Raw genomic sequence first — 21,192 nt, 5'->3', positions numbered from 1 at the left:
CCTTTGGGTATATACCCAGTAATGGGATTGCTGGGTCAAATGGAATGTCTATTTCTAGGTCCTTGAGGAATCACCACACTGTCTTCCACAATGGTTGAACTAATTTACCCTCCCATCAACAGTGTAAAAGTGTTCCTATTTCTCCACATCCTCTCCAGCATCTGTTGTCTCCAGATTTTTTAACGGTAACTGTTCTAACTGGCATGAGGTAGTATCTCAATGTGGTTTTGATTTGCATTTCTCTAATGACCAGTGATGATGAGCATTTTTTCATATGTTTGTTGGCCTCATCAATGTCTTCTTTTGTAAAGGGTCTGTTCATATCCTTTGCCCACTTTTGGATGGGTTTGTTTTGTTTTTTTCTTGTAAATGTATTTCAGTTCTTTGTAGATTCCAGATATTAGCCTTTTATCAAATGGGTAGATTGCAAAAAGTTTTTCCCATTCTGTTGGTTGCTGGTTCACTCTAATGATTGTTTCTTTTGCTGTACAGAAGATCTGAAGTATAATTAGATCCCATTTGTCTATTTTGGCTTTTGTTGCCATTGCTTTTGGTGTTTTAGTCATGAAGTACTTGCCTATGCCTATGTCCTGAATGGTTTTGCCCAGGTTTTCTTCTAGGGTTTTTAGGTGTTAGGTCTTATGTTTAAGTCCTTAATCCCTCTGGAGTTAATTTTAGTGAAGGTGTCAGGAAGGGATCCAGTTTCTGCTTTCTGCCCATTGCTAGCCAATTTTCCCAACACCATTCATTAAACAGGGGATCCTTTCCCCATTGCTTGTTTTTGTCAGGTTTATCAAAGATCAGATGGTTGTAGATGTGTGGTGTTGCTCCAGAGGCCTCTGTTCTGTTCCATTGGTCTATGTCTCTGTTTTGATACCAGTACCATGCTGTTTTGATTACCATTGCCTTGTAGTATAGCTTGAAGTCTGGCAACGTGATGCTACCAGCTTTGTTCTTTTTGCTTAGGATTATCTTGGTTATGCAGGCTCTTTTGTGGTTCCATATGAAGTTTAAAGTGGTTTTTTTTTTTTTTTTTTCAGTTCTGTGAAGAAGGTCATTGGTCGTTTGATAGGGATAGCATTAAATCTATAAATTACTTTGGGCAGTATGGCCATTTTCACAATATTGATAATACTGATTCTTGCTAACCATGAGCATGGAATGTTTTTCCATCTGTTTATGTCTTCTCTTATTTCTTTGAGCAGTTGTTTGTAGTTCTCCTTGAAGAGGTCCTTTACGTTCTTTGTTAGTTGTATTCCTAGGATTTTATTATTCTTGTAGCAATTGTGAATGGGAGTTTGCTCTTTTTTTTTTTTTTTTTTTTTTTTTTTGAGACGGAGTTTCGCTCTTATTACCCAGGCTGGAGTGCAATGGCATGATCTCGGCTCACTGCAACCTCCGCCTCCTGGGTTCAGGCAATTCTCCTGCCTCAGCCTCCTGAGTAGCTGGGATTACAGGCATGTGCCATCATGCCCAGCTAATTTTTTGTATTTTTAGTAGAGACGGGGTTTCACCATGTTAACCAGGATGGTCTCGATCTCTTGACCTCATAATCCACCCGCCTCAGCCTCCCAAAGTGCTGGGATTATAGGCTTAAGCCACCGCGCCCGGCCGGGAGTTTGCACTTGATTTAGCTCTCTGTTTGTCTGTTATTGGTGTATAGGAATGCTTGTGACTTCTGCACATTCATTTTGTATCCTGAGACTTTGCTGAAGTTGCTTATCAGCTTAAGGAAAGTTTGGTCTGAGACGATGGGGTCTTCTAAATATACAATCATGTCGTCTGCAAATAGAGACAATTTGACTTCCTCCTTTCCTAATTAAATACCCTTTATTTCTTTTTCTTGCCTGATTGCTCTGACTAAAACTTCCAATACTATATTAAATAAGAGTGGAGAGAGAGGGCATCCTTGTCTAGTACCAGATTTCAAAGGGAATGCTTCCAGTTTTTGCCCATTCAGTGTGATATTGGCAGTGGGTTTGTCATAAATAGCTTTTATTATTTTGTGATAGGTTCCATCGATGCCTAGTTTATTGAGAGTTTTTAGCATAAAATGCTGTTGAATTTTGTTGAAGGTCTTCTGTGTATCTATTGAAATAATCATGTGGTTTTTGTCTTTGGTTCTATTTATGTGGTGGATTGCATTTATGGACTTGTGTATGTTGAACCAGCCTTGCATCCCCGGGATGCCTACTTCATCGTGATGGATAGGCTTTTTGATGTGCTGCTGCAAACAATTGGCCAGTAGTTTATTGAAGAGTTTTGCATCTATGTTCATCATGGAGATTGGCCTGAAGTTTTCTTTCTTTCTTTCTTTCTTTTTGTTGTGTCTCTGCTGGGTTTTGGTATCAGGATGATGTTCGTCTCATAAAATGAGTTGGAGAGGATTCTCTCTTTTTGTATTGTTTGGAATAGTTTCAGAATGATTGGTTCCAGCTGCTCTTTGTATGTCTGGTAGAATTCAGCTGTGAACCCATCTGGACCTGAACTTTTTTTGGTTGGTAGGCTGTTCATTGCTGCCCCAAGTTCAGCCCTTGCTATTGGTCTATTCAGGGTTTCAACTTCTTCCTGGTTTAGTTTTGGTAGGGTGCAAGTGTCCATGAATTTACCCATTTCTTCCAGGTTTACTGGTTTACATGCATAGAGTTGTTTGTATTTCTGTGGGATTGGTGGTGATATCCTCTTTATCGTTTTTTATTGCATGTATTTGATTCTTCTCTCTTTTCTTTTTTATTAATCTGGCTAGTGGTCTATTTGTTGATTTTTTCAAAAAACCAGCTCCTGGATTTATTGATTTTTTTGAAGGGTTTTTGTGTCTCTATCTCCTTCATTTTTGCTCTGATCTGGTATTTCTTGTCTTCTGCTAGCTTTTGAGGTTTTTTTTTTTTTTTTTTTTTTTTTATCTTGCTCCTCTAGCTTTTTCAATTTTGACAATAGGGTGTCGATTTTAGATCTTTCCTCATTTCTCATGTGGGCATTTATTGCTATAAGTTTCCTCCTAGACACTGCTGTAATGTGTAACAGAGATTCTGGTACGTTGTGTCCTCATTCTCATTGGTTTCAAAGAACATCTTTATTTCTACCTTCATTTCACTGTTTATCCAGTCAACAATCAGGAGCCAGTTGTTCAGTTTCCATGAAGTTGTGTGGTTTTGAGTTAGTTTCTTAATCCTGAGATCTAATTTGATTGCACTGTGGTCTGAAAGACAGTTTGTTATGATTTCTATTTTTTTTTTTTGCATTTGCTGAGGAGTGATTTACTTACAATTATGTGGTTAATTAGAGTAAGTTCATGTGGTGCTGAGATGAATGTATATTCTGTGGCTGTGGGGTAGAGAGTTCTATAGATGCCTATTATGTTCACTTGTTCCAGTTCTGTGTTCAAGTCCTGTATAACCTTGGTGATTTTCTGTCTTGTTGATCTGTCTAATATTGACAGTGGAGTGTTAAAGTCTCCCATCATTATTGTGTGGGAGTCTAAGTCTTTTTGTAGGTCATTAAGAACTTGCTTTATGTATCTGGGCACCTCCTATATTGGGTGCATATATATTTAGGATAGTTAGCTCTTCTTGTTGTATTGATCCTTTCACCATTATGCAGTGTCCTTCTTTGTCTCTTCTGATATTTGTTGGTTTAAAGTCAATTTTATCAGAGACTAAAATTGCAACCTCTGCTTTTTTTTTGCTCTTCGTTTGCTTGGTATATTTTCTTCCATCCCTTTATTTGGAGTCTATGTGTGTCTTTGCATGTGAGATGGGTCTCCTGAATACAGCACACCGATGGGTTTTGACTTTTTACCCAGTTTACCAGTCTGTGTTTTTTGATTGGGGCATTTAGGCCATTTATATTTACTGTTAATATTGCTATGTGTGAATTTGATCCTGCCATTTTGTTACTGGTTGTTTGTTTTGCCCATTGGTGGACACAGTTTCCTCATTGCATCATTGGTCTTTACCATTTTTTTTTTTCTTTTTCTTTTTTTTTTTTTTAGACAGAGTTTCGCCCTTGTTACCCAGGCTGGAGTGCAATGGCGCGATCTCAGCTCACCGCAACCTCCGCCTCCTGGGCTCAGGCAATTCTCCTGCCTCAGCCTCCTGAGTAGCTGGGATTACAGGCATGTGCCACCATGCCCAGCTAATTTTTTGCACTTTTAGTAGAGACGGGGTTTCACCATGTTGACCAGGATGGTCTCGATCTCTCGACCTCGTGATCCACCCGCCTTGGCCTCCCAAAGTGCTGGGATTACAGGCTTGAGCCACCGTGCCCGGCTGGTCTTTACCATTTGATTCATTTTTGCAGTGGCTGGTACTGGATGTTTTTTTCCGTGTTTAGTGCTTCCTTCAGGAGCTCTTTTAGGGCAGATCTGGTGGTGATGAAATCTCTCAGTAATTGTTTGTCTGTAAAGGATTTTGTTTCTCCTTCACTTATGATGCTCAGTTCGGCTGGATATGAGATTCTGGGTTGAAAGTTCTTTTCTTTAATGATGTTGAATATTAGTCCCCACTCTCTTCTGGATTGTTTCTGCCAAGAGATCCGCTGTGAGTCTGATGGGTTTTCCTTTGTGGGTGACCCAAACTTTCTCTCTGGCTGCCCTTAGAATTTTTTCCATCATTTCAACCCTGGTGAATCTGATGATTATGTGCCTTGGGGTTGCTCTTCTTGAGGAGTATCTCTGTGGTGTTCTTTGTATTTCCTGTATTTGATTGTTGGCCTGCTTTGCTAGGTTGGGGAAGTTCTCCTGGATAATATTTTGAAGAGTGTTTTCCAGCTTGGATTCATTTTCCCCATCCTCTTCAGGTACACCTATCAAGTGTAGATTAGGTGTTTTCACATAATCCCATATTTCTTGGAGTTTTTGTTCATTTCTTTTCACTCTTTTTTCTCTTTTCTTGCCTTCTCTTTTATTTCATTGAGTTGATCTTTGATCTCTAATATCTCTTCTTTTGCTCGATCTATTCAGCTATTGAAATTTGTGCAGGCTTCACGAAGTTCTTGTGCTGTGTTTTTCAGCTCCATCAAGTTGCTTATATTCTTCTCTAGGCTTGTTATTCTAGTTAGCATTTCATATAATATTTTTTCAAGGTTCTTAGTTGCTTTGCATTGGGTTAAAACATGCTCTTTTAGCTCAGAGAAGTTTGTTATTACCCATCTTCTGAAGCCTGCTTCTGTCAGCTCAACAAAATCATTTTCTGACCTGTTTTGTTGCCATGCTGGTGAGTCATTGTGATCTCTCTCAAGAGGAGAGGTGTTCTGGACTTTGCTGTTTTCTTCCTTTTTGCGCTGGTTTCTTCCCATCTTCTCTGAGTGGACGTCCTTTCTGTTAAAGTTGGGGTTATTTCTCCTGTATGAGGCTTTTTTTTTTTTTTTAAACGCAGGTGTCAGTGTGCCACTTGAGACAGTCTGTCTGTTGTCTGCCTGTGGACACGCTGCTGGGCTGCCTCAGTCTCAGCCAGGCTGCTGTTTATTCTTCACCTGTTTCAGTGCTGGTGGGGTTACCCCGCTTTCCCAATGGCGGGCTCTTTCCCTCTACTGAGCCTGCTGTTCCCAGGTAGAGGATATGTTAACTGCAAAACTCTCCCAGGAAAGGGACTCCCGTTGTTGGATCTTGTGGTGGAGGGGCCTGTCTGGTCCCATCTCCGCCCCGCTTTCAACTCTCCCTTCTGTGGGACGGGCAGTTCCTTTTCGCAAGCTTTCTCGGTATTAGTCCAAATCTCTGCCCTGGTCTGCACTAACAAGGCACCGGTTTGGCTGGGGCTGCCGGCCTGGGCTGCTGCCCAGGTCTGTGACTCTGGGTGATTTTCATCAAGGTGGTGTTTTCCTGGTCTGTGTGTTGCTGAAGTCTCAGAGTGAATTGCTGTATCTGATTCAGAGAACTGAGGAGGTGTTCCCCCAGCCCCCATCCTCTATGCCTCATACACTTTCCAGGTGGGGCAGTGCCAGCTGGATGCCTTTGGGCTGCTTTTGCTGCCTTTTTTGGGGTTAATCCTGCTGTTCAACCAGGCCCTTTAAAACAAAACTGGTACCTCATTTGGAGACTCGGATATCGCTCTGGTTCTGTCTCACTTGGTGGTACCTGCACTCCGGAAAAGCTTCCTTTTGCCCATCTTCCCCTGAATCTTCAGAAATATGATTTTCCACCTTGCTTTTCTTTTTGTCCTTGTTTGTTTGTTTGGAGACAGAGTCTCGCTCTGTCACCCAGGCTGGAGTGCAGTGGCACAATCTTGGCTCACTGCAACCTCCACCTCCTGGGTTCAGGCAGTTCTCCTGCTTCAGCCTCCTTAGTACCTGTCACTACAGGCACCCACTGCAATGCCTGGCTATTTTTTATATTTTAGTAGAGACAGAGTTTCACGGTGTTGCCCAGGCTGGTCTCAAACTCCTGACTTCAGGTGATCCACCTGCCTTGGCCTCCCAAGGTGCTGGGATTACAGACGTGAGCCACCGCAAAGGGTATATATTTTTTACAATACTGATAGATGTTTCTCAGTTGCCATTCATGAGTTGAGTTCAATTTACACTCCTACCAGCAATTTTTTCCCCCACAGTCTCACTGAGTGCTATCAAACTTTTGGATTTTTAATAATCTGAAAAGTGGAAAATAGTATGCTAGAATTTTTTTTAAGGATAAAAACTATGAAAGCATATTATTATGCTGTAGAAGAACACTGATAAGGCAGGAGAGTGAGAGAGAGAGGGAGAGGAGGTAATTTCCCAAGTGGAATCCCTTGCTAGGCTGGAGGAATGGAATCCAGTGAATCAGCGATTCATTTAATAGGTAAACATGCAGGGGGTGGGGGGCTGTTGGTACATTTTGGGGTGAAGTCAAGTGCAAGTTTCCTTTGATTGCTTTTATTTTTCAGACGAAAAAAGAATCAAGGTTAGTTAGAGAGGACAGACTGCTGAACATGTGAGAGAAGAGATATGAATTACTTTTCTTAGAGAGTGACAGGTAACCTTATTAGGGGAATGCAGGATTGTCGGGCAGGAGTGAAGTCCCCCCGGAGGATTACAGCTCTAAATTTAAAGTGAACTTTGAAGGATGAGGAATCACTATGGCTGAAGAAGATTCCTACTTTAGGGAGACTTGAGTCAAAATGAAAAACAAAGCATTTATCGAGCATTCATTTAACAAATATTTATGAGTCTCCCTGCAGAGGCACTCTTGCCTGGGTACTGGCTAAATCACTGAGAGCAGATCCAAATATATGCCAGCTGTTCACACAAGACTAATTAAGGTAAGGTATTCACTCTGCAAACAAAACCACAAAAAGTCCTTAAATAAACTGATATGGTTAGGCTGTGTCCCCACTCAAATCTCATCTTGAATTGGAATCCCCATAATCCCTTAGGGTCAAGGGAGAGACCAAGTGCAGGTAATTGAATCATGGAGGTGGTTTCCCCCATGCTGTTCTTGTGATAGTGAATTTTCAGGAGATCTGATGGTTTTACAAGTGGCTGTACCCCCTTCCTTAGGCACTTCTTCCTGCCACCTTGTGAGGACGGTGCCTTGCTTTCCCTTCAACTTCCACCATGATTGTAAGGCCTCTCCAGTCATGGTGAACTGTGAGTCAATTAAATCTCTTTCCTTTATATAAGTTACCCAATCTCAGGCAGTTACTTACAGCAGTATGAAAACGGACTTATTAATACAATGCTCTTGAATGGGTGTGTATATGTGTGGTATTTTTTGACTCCTCTGACAGCCTCAACAAAGTCTCTCTGAAAAACAGGTACATACATAAATTTGCAATTTCAGGTGGTCCTAGAACCACAAATTAAGATCCCCTGTCCCAAATTAAGAGCCCTATTTTAAACAGTGTATCTTTCTAGAATATTTTCTACGATTCAATTTTAAGCTTTCTATGAGCAGCTTTATGGTTGTGTATTGGATACTTTAACAAAGGCTTAGAATTTGAAGTCATTTTACGTTTTATAAAAGTTGCAGGCTGGGAGCAGAGGTTCATGCCTGTAATCCCAGCACTTTGGGAGACCGAGGTGAGTGGATCATGAGGTCAGGAGTTCAAGACCAGCCTGGCCAACATGGTGAAACCTTGCCTCTACTAAATATACAAAAAATTAGCCCAGTTAGTGTCCGGCAACTGTAATCCTAGCTACTTGGAAGGCTGAGGCAGAGAATGCTTGAACCTGGGAAGCGGAGACTGCAGTGAGCCGAGATTGTGCCATTGCACTCCAGCCTGGGCAACACAGGGAGACTCCATCTCTAAATAAATAAATAAACAAATTAGATAGATAAATAGATAAATAGTAAGTAACTAAGTAAGTTGCAAAAACCAGACAAGGTATGTCTGAGAAAAAAGGAAAAAAAAAGTTGCAAAATATAGTATGGCTTTCACCTGGAAAAAGAAAACAAAGTTGCGAAAATAAGATAGTGTTTCCCTAGACTCATCAAATAGCATCTCCAAAGGTTAACATTTTACATTATGGTAGTATAATTATTAAAATTATTGATCTAATACTACTAATATGAGTTAATAGACCTTATTCAAATTTCGTCAGATGTCCCATTAATGTCTTTTTTTTTTTTTTTCTTTTTCTTTTTTGATACAGAATCTCACTGTGTCACCCAGGCTGGAGTGGAGTGGCGTGATCTCAGCTCACTGCAACCTCTCCCTCTCAGGTTCAAACGATTTTCCCGCCTCAGCCTCCTGAGTAGCTGGGATTACAGGTGTGCGCCACCACTCCCGGTTAATTTTCCTATTTTTTTTTTTTTTTTTTTTTTTTTAGTAGAGACCGGGTTTCGCCACGTTGGCCAGGCTGGTCTTGAGCGCCTGACCTCAGGTGATCCGCCTGCCTCGGCCTCCCAAACTGCTGGGATTACAGGCGTGATCCACCGCGCCCGGCCTCACGTCCTTTTTCTATACCAGGAGCCAATTCCGGATTTCACGTTAAGTTCCTCCTCTGTTGCCCAGGTTGACCTCGAAGTCCTGGGCTCAGCGATCCTCCCGCCTCCCGAGTAGCTGGTACTACGGGCGTGTGCCACCCATCCTGGCCGCTAACTGCTTTTTAAAAACTTCAATCCACGCTCTGTACTTGAGGGATTTGTGTTCTCGCGCAAATTACTGAACGTCTCGGAGTCACTTTTCCGTCTAATAGACGCGATGCAATGAAGAACCAATTAAAAAAACACATTTGGGGTGGCTTCGGAAACTTTGAAGGGAAGTGAATACATTTTTCTTATTTCCCGAAGCTGGGTCGTATAATTCACTTTTTCGCCGTCCAGATCAAAACAAAGCAATTAGGAAAGCGTTGTTGTCGAGGTGTTTTGTTCCGAGATAGGACCCGTAGCTTCTCCCCCTCCCCTCCGCCGGGAGCAGCGGCTTCTGATTGGACAGCGCGCGTCCGCCACGACGCAGGAAGGCTGCCTCATTGGTCCGCGCAGTCAGGGTCCGGTGACTTTTCTCTTTAGCACTCTGGGCGCTGACCCACTTCTCTTCCTCTAAGTGAGTGCTCGATACCTTCCGGCGCCCGGAGCTGCTGGCCTAAAGGCATCCGGACGGAGCTGGGCCGGGTAACTGCTTTGAGGTCCGCCGGAAAGCCGCAGCGGCTGAGTACTACGGGTGGGAGTGGGATTGGCGAGCTTGGGTAAAAATATCTCTTCGCGCCTTTCCTTCGCTGGTCCCACCTTCCTCCCCACCTACCTCGGGCTTTTCCAGGCTTCCCCCAAAACCTCCGCACGCCCCTCCGCTGCCCTTCCGGGTACCCCCCTCCTCTGCTCGGGTTTCCACGGGGCCCGCCCTCGTCTCCTCCCTGCAGCGGCTTCTCCCTCAGGAGCGCACCTTCTTCCCTCCTCTCCGCCGCGGTTGTGCTCCCCAGCTTGGCCCGTTCCTTGCACCTCCTAGTCCTTTAAGTTTGATTTTGCCCCTCCCTGGTACCCCCGTGGTACTTTTCTCTCTATGATCCCTGCCTCCTTTGCATCTAACTGCTGGGGTCCTCCGATTCTTCCACTGACCCCAGGCTGCCTGTATACGGGTTTAGCAAATGGTGCAGCGGGGTTGTGCTGGGCGTTGGGGATGGAGATAGTGATTGGAGGTCCCTGCTTTCAAGAACTCCCTGCCCTGCGGGAGAGAGTCACTTTGTAAATGGAGTATGATAGGCCTAGTGATAAGTCTTTAATAAAGGCAGCGTAATGTTGGACTGCTTAGGGGAAGGAGTTCTAGAGGGGTTCCTCCCCCGACCCCGGCCCCCATTCCTGCTGAATTCTCAAGCAGGCCTCTGGGGGCTAAACAGCATCTTTTCATCGGAATGCCTTTGGCTTTTTCTGATGCAGAAGCTTGGCCCTAATCATGGTCCTTTTTTTTTTTTTTTTTTTTTTTTAGTTATTTTGTTTGAGACAGAGTGTCGCTCTGTCGCCCAGGCAGGAGTGCAGTGGAATGATCTCAGCTCACTGCAACTTCTGCCTCCTGGGTTCAAGCGATTCTCGTGCCTCAGCCTCCCGAGTAGCTGGGACAACCACACCTGGCTAATTTTTGTATTATTATTATTTTTTTTAACTAGTAGAGGCAGAATTCCATCATGTTAGCCAGGTTGATCTCGAACTTTTGGGTTCAAGTGATCCACCCACTTCGGCCTCCTAAAGTGCTGGAATGACCAGCGCCGGGCCATCACGGTCCTTTAAACACTTGCGTTATTAAAATCTTTGTATGGGCCCTTCTTTTAACCTGTCAGAATAGGTAGAGTTTCAGAGACCATCTATCCAAGCCCTCAGGGTATTGACTGGGAAGTTGGAGGCTAGAGATAGAATGATTGCCTAGACAAATAGTGACTCAGCATTGTACTCTTGATGCTGCTCTTTGGAGTATTTCCTGAGGATTCTTTCCCAATTTTTCAATTATATAGCAGTCTTAGGGTGGGAAAACTGAAAGCGCAGATAAAACCACTAGTCAGTAGATTCCTCCAAGCCAGTGCAGGTGGCTTGTGTACTTACCCAGATGAGAGTGATTATACCTCAGGCTCTTGGAGTGAGGAATCCCTGGGGTCTGGTCCCAGCTCCACCGTTTGCTGTAGAGCTTGGTGAAGAAACTTCCTTTATCTGAGCTTCAATTTTATCTTTTGCAAAAAGAGCGTGATAAGCCCCAACACACAGGGTAATGGTAGGGATTTGTTAAGATTCTGGTTATGAAAGTAATGACTTTTAGTGTCCTGTGAATTGTAGGATCTCAGCACAGGCAAGCTCCCTGTGCTTCAGATTCATGTCTGTCTGGCTCAAATCAGCAAAGAACCTGATATGCTTTCTTTTTCCAGGCACCATGACCACCCTTGATGATAAGTTGCTGGGGGAGAAACTGCAGTACTACTACAGCAGCAGTGAGGATGAGGACAGTGACCATGAGGACAAGGACCGAGGCAGAGGCGCCCCGGCCAGCAGTTCTGTGCCTGCAGAGGCTGAGCTGGCAGGCGAAGGCATCTCAGTTAACACAGGTACTGAGAAACCCTGGGCTCTGAGAACAGACTTAAAAAATGTACATTAAATGCATATTAATTAGAAGTTGTCTAATCACTTTTAACTCTGGCCCCAGTTTCAGAGATAACCTAGCTTTTTCATTATATATGTGTCTAGCCTTTTAGTGTGCAATACAAATGCATCTGCATAGCAGCATGGTGATGAACACAGACTGGCCTGGATTTGAATCCTGCATCTCATATTTTTTATTTTTTTATTTTTTTGAGACGGAGTTTTGCTCTTGTTACCCAGGCTGGAGTGCAATGGCGCGATCTCGGCTCACTGCAACCTCCGCCTCCTGGGTTCAGGCAACTCTCCTGCCTCAGCCTCCTGAGTAGCTGGGACTACAGGCACGCGCCACGATGCCCAGCTAATTTTTTGTATTTTTAGTAGAGACGGGGTTTCACCATGTTGACCAGGATGGTCTGGATCTCTTGACCTCGTGATCCACCCGCCTCGGCTTCCCAAAGTGCTGGGATTACAGGCTTGAGCCACCGCGCCTGGCCTGCATCTCATATTAATAGTTTGGTATCTCATAAATCACAAGTATGAATATATGGGTAGTACAGATTCCTAAAAATGGCATCTTTACACTTGAACATTTTAATATTGTCAAATTGCTATCAATTGAGGTGGCAGTAATTTATAGTTGAATCAGCAATCTGTGTTTCTCCATATACTTGTCCTCCTACTGTGTTATGAAACTCATTGATCTTCGCTATTGTAGTAACTCATTGTAGGTTTATTTATTCCCCCAACTCCCACCCTTTTTCTGGGGATGGAAGAGACAGGGTTTTGCCTTGTTGCTCAGGCTGGAGTGCCTTGGTGTGGTAATGGCTCACTGCAGCCTCAACCTCTTGGGCTCAAATGATCCTTCTGCCTCAGCTTCCAGGAGGTTCCTGTCTTAAAAAGCTGGGACCACAGGCACTTGCCACCATGGCTAGCTAATTAATTTTTTTTTTTTTTAGAGGTGGAGTCTCACTTTGTTGGCCAGGCTGGCCTCACACTGCTGGCCTCAAGCAATCCTCCTGCCTCAGCCTCCCAAAGTGTTGGGATTATAGGTGTGAACCAATGCACCAGGCCCATCTTTCTTTTTAAGAGGGAACCTAAACTTCTTTTCATAATTTTTATCTTTTGCTTATTTAAAAAATGGGTGATTAGTGTTTTTCTTCTTGGGGAGCTATAAAGGAAATTAGTCTGTGATATGAGTTACAAATATTTCTTTGTTTATTGTCTTTTGACTTTATGTTCTTTTACTGGATGAAAGTTTTTATTTTTATGTGCTTAAAAGTGTTTTACAGTTTCTTAATTTTGCTTTTAACTTAAAAGGCGTTTCTTCACTCTACTTTATAAAGGGCCTCACTTTGCTGTATAAAAAGGTTCTCCTTGCCAGGTGCAGTGGCTTACGTCTATAATCCTAGCACTTTAGGAGGCCAAGGCTGGTGGATTGCTTGAGCTCAGGAGTTCAAGGCCAGCCTGGGCAACACAGTGAAACCCCGTCTCTACTGAAATACAAAAAATTAGCTGGGTGTGGTGTGCACCTGTAGGCTCAGCTACTTGGGAGGCTGAGGCAGGAGAATTGCTTGAACTGTGGAGGCGAAGGTTGCACTGAGCCAAGATCATGCCACTGCACTCCAGCCTGGGCAACAGAGAGAGACTCTGTCTCCAAAAAAAAAAAGTTCTCCTGTACTTTTCATTAGTATTTTTGTAATTTCATTTTATACACTTAAATATTGATTCATGTGGAATTCACTTTGGTGCAGGGTGAATTAAGTAGGCCTCCAACTTAATTTTTTTTTTTATATTGCTACTCAGTTGTTTGAGTACTGCTTATTGAATAAACCAACTTTATTTTGAGATGTCACATTATGTGCTGAATTTCTGTTTATGTTGGATCTTTAGCTGTACTATGTAGTCTCTTCCATTGATTTGTCTTGTACTGGGCTATGTTATACTGTTTTTAATTATTGTGGTGTTATATTTTAGTATTTGATAAGGCTAGATCCTCTTCAATTAACTTTTGCTTTATTTTTTCAAAGGGAAATTTAGGAGCAGGACATATGTGTGTTCATGTATTTTCATTGGGAATGCATTAAAGATATAGATTAGGGATCATTGGCACTTTTGTGATGTTGAGTACGCCTGTTCAGGAACATGATACTGCTTTGCCATTTATTCAAGTCTTATTTTTTGGGAGCATTTTAAAGTTGTCTTCATATAGATTTGTATATGTTTTTTTCTGTGGTAACAAAAGACTCTAAAGCTTTAGCGGCTTATGATAACAAAGGTTATTTCTCAATCATGTTACATGCAGCCTGTAGGTCAGTGGCAGCTCTGCTTATGCTTCATATGTTCTCTCATCCAGGAGCTAGGCTGAAGGAGTAACAGCCTTAATTTGGCTGCGTCTCTCTATTTGGGACACACCGTTTTCATGGTGAAGCATAGAGAGCAAGAGAGGAGCTGTTGGAAACATGGAATGGCTCATACATGGCATACTTTTGTTTTGCTCAGACATGCCATACTTCATGTTTGCTCACAGTCCCATTGGGCAGCAAGTCACATTGTCAAGCCCGGCATCAGTAGGCTGGGGATATATGTACTCATCCCACAGGAGGTACCACAAGTCACATAGCAAGGGGCAAGGACATACAAGTCGTTTGGCAGCACAGAGCTTGGGAGGTTAAGGGTAGCTTGAACAGTAATACAGCCTGCCACAATCTTGTTACAAAAAATTCAGATAATATAGAAGTATAGAAAGAAAAACGTAAAAGATCTCTCCCACCAGCCCCCTTAGATCCTTTTACCTGGAGACAACCACTGTTAACAGTTTACATATCCTGCAAGCTCTTTTTCTGTGAAGATACAAGTGTATACATCAACATATGTGCATATCTACGTACATAAACATTTTAAGTTCTTTTTATAGAAATTAGAGGATTATACCATGATATTCTACGTTTTGCTTTTTTAATAACCTGATATATTTGGAATATCTTTTTTTTTCTTTTTTGAGACAGAGTTTCACTCTTGTTGCCCAGGCTGGAATGCAGTGGCATGATCTTGGCTCACCACAACCTCTCGCTCCCGGGTTCAAGTGACTCTCCTGCCTCAGCCTTCCGAGTAGCTGGGATTACAGACATGGCACCACCTCGCCCGGCTAATTTTGTATTTTTAGTAGAGATGGCATTTCTCCATGTTAGTCAGGCTGGTCTTGAGCTCCCAACCTCAGGTGATTCACCCATCTCAGCCTTCCAAAGTGCTGGGATTACAGGTGTGAGCCACTGTGCCCAGCCTATTTGAAATATCTTTATGGTAGGAAACATAGAGCTGCTTCATTCTTAGAGTTGCTTTACTTTCCTTTGAGTAGATGAATCATAATTTTTAAAACTCATCTCCTAGTGTTGGGCATTAGTTTGGCACCTGTTGCAGGCTTGCAGGGCATGTCATTGTGTATAGGCCACTCTGCCCTGTGGCAAAGTACACAGAGGCCCCTATGATGATTGTGCAGTAGATGGAGCAAGATTCAGATTACTGAGACCAGCTCAGCAGTAGAGACCCTGAGCTGAAGGCATTAAGAAACACCCAGGTAGAAAAGCAAAGTGGTGCTACATGGGAGGCCAACAGTCTTCCGAGCTGGGAGCCTCAGGGGCTGACAGCATTCTGGGCGGAGGGCCATGAGCAGACTCTGACCATATAGTTAGTCTCTCTGAACAGGTGGTAATTATTAACAAAAGGTGTCCTGTGTTTTCTCATAGAACCAAGATAGACTAGGGAGGCAGCTGGTGCCTACTTAACCACTGATAAGGAACAAACCAGAAAGTATTCTCCACAAGGGAGCCCCTGGGGCAGGGTCACATATCCCGTGCTTAAAGAATTGTTTTAACTGGTGTATGATATACATATACTGCTTTGCTACTTTAGAGTGCCCCAAGCAGTTTTCCACTTGGCGGTGGGTGGTGGGGGGGGAGCAGCTAGGTTTTCCTTGCCTTTGTCCTTCTTAGCAAACAGTATAATTTATTATACACTCAGCATTTCTCAGCAATCATACACTCAGTCTTTCTCAGCATCAGGTAGATGTGAACTCCTACCTACAGATGTGAGCTGGTCCATAACTCCTTGCCCATTCTTCTCGGTCACATCCTTGTTCACCCTACTCAGGTCCAAAAGGTGTGATTAATGACTGGCGCCGCTTCAAGCAGTTGGAGACAGAACAGAGGGAGGAGCAGTGCCGGGAGATGGAAAGGCTGATCAAGAAGCTATCAATGACTTGCAGGTCCCATCTGGATGAAGAGGAGGAGCAACAGAAGCAGAAGGACCTCCAGGAGAAGATCAGTGGGAAGGTAATTAGCACTATCCAGGCTTTTCTTAGAAGCTGCTCTGACTGCTAGAGCCGGTTGAGTGATCAAGAGGTGGAGGATGCTTGATTTGGCCTCCAAAAAGTAGTGCAGTGCAGGAGAAATCATAGAGCCATGTCAAAAGTCATACATACCTAGCTTAGAATCTCAGTTCTGCTACTAGTGACTGTGGGAAAGAATCTTCCCTTTTGAATCTGGTATTTCAGTGGTTAAATGATGTCAGTATCCTCCCCGAACAGGGCTGTGTGGTTAATATGCCCAATATAGTGTCTGACCTATTGAAAGTGCTCAGTAAATGTTAGTTTTCCTTCTTTTATTGAGATTTTATCTTGGGCCAGAAATAACTCTGAGGGTGATGATACTATCCCCTTTTTACAGATTGTGATAGCAATGCTCAGAGGCCATTAGAGACTTTGTTTAGGGCAGTGCAACTGGTAAATTCCAGTAGGAGCTAGGGTTCTAACCCAAATTTTCCTGTTTTTTTTCCATGATGTTGCTGTTTCATCTGAACCCTATTCATGGGAATTTAAGGAGGCATTATAATAAGCAAACAGATACGCTGGAAGATACTTGCAAGTAGGTCCCTGATAGCCTTTTTTTTTTAAAAATAGAGACAAGGTCTATGTTATCCAAGCTGGTCTCAAACTCCTGAGCTCAAGTGACCTTCCTGCCTCAGCCTTCCAAAGTACTAGGATAACAGGTGTGAGCCATGATGCCTGGCCCCTGATGGCCTCTTATTCAATCAGTATTAAAAGGGATTCACTATTTCCCTGGATGCCCTCTGACTGTGGATGAATGTCTGTGAGTGCTTGAGATCATTTAGCTATGGCCCAAAGCTAAAATATCACACAGCATCAGAGAGCAGATAAGAGGATTAAGCTGGGAATCATTCACCTTGACGAGGAGGGTGATTTTAGACATTAGACTTAGCCAAAGACTTCTGTATGTCAGAAGAAGACTGAGATGGAGTGGAGGGCTATGAGATGGGAAGAGAATCGGCAATAGTGAACTCAGAATGTTGCTGATTATGATACAGTAACAACATGTGTTCTGATCTGGTGTGATCTCCCACTCCCTATCCCCTAATATAGACAACATTAGGCAGAGTTAGGATTTATTGGAGGAGCAGGGATGCACTGCTGCATCAGGGCAGAAGGAAGATGCTTTTGTAGCTGAAGCTGTCTCTTGGGCATTGTGCCTGCCACTCACAGCTGCTTCCTTACACTGAGGTGAGAGGCCAGAATCAGGCAATATCATATCATCACATGGATCAGTCTTAAAAGAAGCTGTTCCCGTCCTGCTGATTTATCTGCAGTAGAACAGAACTGGAAACTGTCTGAATGTCAGAATTAGGGAATTGGTTAAGCAAAGTGACACATTATATAAATTTCATAAAAATATTTGGAAACATGAGGAAATACTTAGAATCATGCTAAGTCTCAAAAGCAGGTTATAGCTTAATTGGTACACCCACAGCTGCTGCTATAAAAGCAAAACTATTTCAGTATGTGACTGGTAATAAAAAGAATTTTTAGAGTCCATATGACTGTGTGTGTGTGTAGGGGGCGGATTGTGTGGGGCAGGGATTATGAGGGTTCTTTCTAAAATTCTATGATGTTGTGTTCTCTTTTAAAAAGTGGATAAAATATTGTCAAGATTGACAAAGTAAACTCATGAAGTGATTATGATGCTATTTGGATTGAGAGGCGATGTGATAATGTAGTTAAAATCATGGGTTTTAAAATCTTAGTTTGAGTCCTGGTTTACACTTACTGGGTGCACTAGTCAAATGATGTCAAGTTTTGGAACCTCATTTATAAAATGGGGCCATTAAAAGTCCCTTCCAGATGGAGTTGTGGAGTTCATGGAGATATAATGCATATAAAGTACTTAGTATGATGCCTCATATATTATCAGCATGTAGTACATGCTAACTAGTTGTTTTATTTTTATTTTTGGAGACAAGGTATCGCCCTGTTGCCCAGGCTGGAGTGCAATGGCATGATCTTGGTTCACTGCAACCTCCACCTCCTGGGTTCAAGCGATTCTTGTGCCTCAGCCTCCTGGTAGTTGGGACCACAGACGCACACCACCACGCCTGGCTAACTTTTTGTATTTTTTTTCTTTTTTAAGGAGAGACAGGGTTTTGCCATGTTGGCCAGGCTGGTCTTGAATTCCTGACCTCAAGTGATCTCCCCATCTCGGCCTCCCAAAGTGCTAGGATTACAGGTGTGAGCCACTGCGCCCAGCCCATATTAACTGTTATCACGAGTGTTCAGTTTTCATATTTATGCTCACTTGCTGGTCCGCCTGCAGATGACTCTGAAGGAGTTTACCATGATGAATGAGGACCAAGATGATGAAGAGTTTCTGCAGCAGTACCGGAAGCAGAGAATGGAAGAGATGCGGCAGCAGCTTCACAAGGGGCCCCAATTCAAGCAGGTTTTCGAGATCCCCAGTGGAGAAGGGTTTTTAGACATGATTGATAAAGAACAGAAAAGCACTGTCATCATGGTTCATATTTATGAGGATGGCATTCCGGGGACTGAAGCCATGAACGGTTGCATGATCTGCCTTGCTGCAGAGTACCCAGCTGTCAAGTTCTGCAGGGTGAAGAGCTCAGTTATTGGCGCCAGCAGTCGCTTCACCAGGAACGCCCTTCCTGCCCTGCTGATCTACAAGGGGGGTGAATTGATTGGCAATTTTGTTCGTGTTACTGACCAGCTAGGGGAAGATTTCTTTGCTGTGGACCTTGAAGCTTTTCTCCAGGAATTTGGATTACTCCCAGAAAAGGAAGTCTTGGTGCTGACATCTGTGCGTAACTCTGCCACCTGTCACAGTGAGGATAGTGATCTGGAAATAGATTGAACTGATAGTCTGGTTCCATGGATTTCTCATTGTTTGGGTTGGAATATACATGTCATTGTTTATTTTTGTTCCTCCTCTGTCTTCTGGCTTTTCAGCTGTTCTCTGTAGTCCCTTTTATTTTGTGTAAAACCAAGAAATTCTTAGATTAAATCAGAATGCTGAATAATCTTGTGGCTCACAGTAAGGTGACTTAAAATTGGATAAACAGGAAGCCAGTCTTTGGAACTGTTTAGTTACGATTCTCTGGCATGACATCTCTGGTATTGTTTCCAGTCAATATTTACAAAGCATCCTAAAGACAGTGTCTTGGAAATTATCTTCAGATGATCTCAGAGATCTCTGCCAAGTCTGAGAGTATAATTCTGTAGGTAGTGTGTTATTTGCTATGTAAATAGTGCATTTTCTTAATCAAATGATTGTAAACTATATTTACTTGTAATCGGATCCATAGCTCCGGACAGTGGTTTGATTATTTTTTTTTTTCTCCCCTAGACCCCCTTCTCCACCAGGGTCTTGTTTAAAGGTTCCAGATGACACATGTTTACTTCATCAGGAGGGGTGGCCTCTGCTGCTGGATTTGATGTCCTCCTCCAGCATTCCTAAGTCTGACACAGCAGGAAGGGTCGATGCTGACTGACCTGGTGACGTTGGAAAGCAAGTACTTTATGGATTTAAACATTAGAGCTGGAGTGGGGCTGGAAACTTGGTAAAGGAGGATCTTTAGTAAGATGCCCCTGCTTGTCTTTGTCTCTTTTTTGTTTAACAAGATCACTTTTTGTTTAACCTAGATTATTTTTAAAACTTTTTTTTTTTTCATATTGGAAAACTCTTATTTGGTAGAGGAAAATTGACCAAAATAGAAGCAAAAATAAGAAAATTAAAATAATCTCTAATCCTACCACCCAGAGTGAAACACTATTAATATTTTGGTCTTCTTCCTGCCCAGATGTTTTCTGTGTATACATGGATATTTTGTTTGTTCTTAAACGATGGGTTCATTCTGAACATACTGTTTTATAGTATGGTCAGCCAATAATATATCAGACCTTTTTTCATATTATTAAATATTCTACAACTTTTAAAAAATGTGTTAATATTCCATCATATAAATGTGCTGTAATTTGCTTGGTAGTTGTCTCTTAAAAAGAAAGCAAATACTTTTTTTAAATTACAAAAGTGACAGATATTTATTGTAGCAAATGTAATAAAAACTGTTAAGACTTAAAAGCCATATAATTCCAACCAAAATTAATCCCTGTTGTCATATTCCTAGTCATTTTTCTAGCCTTTTTTCTATGTATTTATAATAATTATCATTTGAGTTTTTTTTTTTTAAACTTTAAAAATGTATATTCTAGGATCAGGGGAAATGTAATCTGGAATTAAATATTAGCTTTAAAATTCACAATTTTGATTTTCCTGGCTTTTTAGGAATTGACTAACTGTGAGAGGGTCTTGAAAGTATCTGTTGTATTTAGTCAACATGAAAAGTGCATTTTTTTTTTTTTAAACTAAGAAAAGCTCATTGTCGAAAGGGTGGAATGTGGAATGTACAGAAAATTATTAGAAGAAGGGAACTATTATTAGTCTAGCTTATTTCCTTTCAGTCTTTTTTTAAAACGTTTTTTAAAAACGTTGAATACTGAATTTAGTTCTGTGCTCTGCGTTTTTAGTATTGCATCATAAATACTTGATGTTTCAACAATTCTAAATAAACAATTTTCAGTGGCTTCATAATATTTCATTTGGATATTACAATTATTTAACCAGTTTCTTTATTTTTATTTATTTTGTTTGTTTTCTTTGAGACGGAGTCTTGCTGTGTCACCCAGGCTAGAGTGCAGTGGTGTGATCTCTGCTCACTGCAACCTCTGCCTCTTGGGTTCAAGCAATTCTGCCTCAGCCTCCTGAGTAGCTGGGAATACAGGCGCACACCACCATGCCTGGCTAATTTTTGTATTTTTAGTACAGACGGGGTTTCACCATGTTGGCTACGCTCTTCTTGAATTCCTGACGTCAGGTGAGCTGCCCACCTTGGCCTGCCAAAGTGTTGGGATTGCAGGCGTGAGCCACCCTGACTGGCTTAACCAATCTCTTTACTTTGGGTATTTAGAGTCTCAGTTTTTTGCTTAACACTTAAGGCCTTTGTGTTTTGGGCTATATTTTGGATTATTCTCATAGATTTCTAGAAGAGGAATTACTGGGCAAATAGGGACACTTAAAAATAGTTTTTACAAACCATCTTCTGTTCTCATTGAAAATGAGAATATATTATGCACTCATACACAGGGAACTTGACTTTGCTTTTCAAGAACAGAAGTTCTAAAATACAATAGGGCTGAGTGTGGTGGTTCACACCTGTAATCCCGGCACTTTGGGAGGCTGAGACAGACATAGTGAGACCTAATTTCTACAAAAAAGTAGAGAAAATTAGCCAGGCATGGTATTGTGCCTGTAGTCCCATCTACTTGGGAGGCTGAATCAGGAGGATCTCTTAAGCCTGGGAGG

The 21,192-nt window shown here is 42.3% G+C and overlaps 1 protein-coding gene across 4 annotated transcripts; it reads left to right on the top strand.

Moving 5' to 3' along the window:
• Positions 1 to 9,380: 9,380 nt before the first annotated feature.
• On the top strand, positions 9,381 to 19,770 carry PDCL (phosducin like). Of its 4 annotated transcripts, none has more exons than XM_003940655.4 (4): positions 9,381 to 9,529; positions 11,263 to 11,439; positions 15,620 to 15,801; positions 18,133 to 19,770. In XM_003940655.4, the coding sequence occupies exons 2-4, from the start codon at positions 11,268 to 11,270 to the stop codon at positions 18,682 to 18,684; spliced, it is 906 nt and encodes a 301-aa protein (XP_003940704.1). In that variant the 5' UTR covers positions 9,381 to 9,529; positions 11,263 to 11,267; the 3' UTR covers positions 18,685 to 19,770. The 4 variants fall into 4 exon arrangements, with proteins under 4 accessions (XP_003940704.1, XP_010349690.1, XP_010349691.1 ...); XM_010351388.3 differs by having other exon boundaries at positions 9,381 to 9,543; XM_010351389.3 differs by having other exon boundaries at positions 9,381 to 9,578.
• The last annotated feature ends 1,422 nt before the right edge of the window (positions 19,771 to 21,192 follow it).

This window comes from Saimiri boliviensis, chromosome 2, assembly GCF_048565385.1.
Source record: "Saimiri boliviensis isolate mSaiBol1 chromosome 2, mSaiBol1.pri, whole genome shotgun sequence".
Lineage (NCBI taxonomy): Eukaryota > Metazoa > Chordata > Mammalia > Primates > Cebidae > Saimiri > Saimiri boliviensis.
This window is presented reverse-complemented; position numbering and strand designations above follow the sequence as displayed.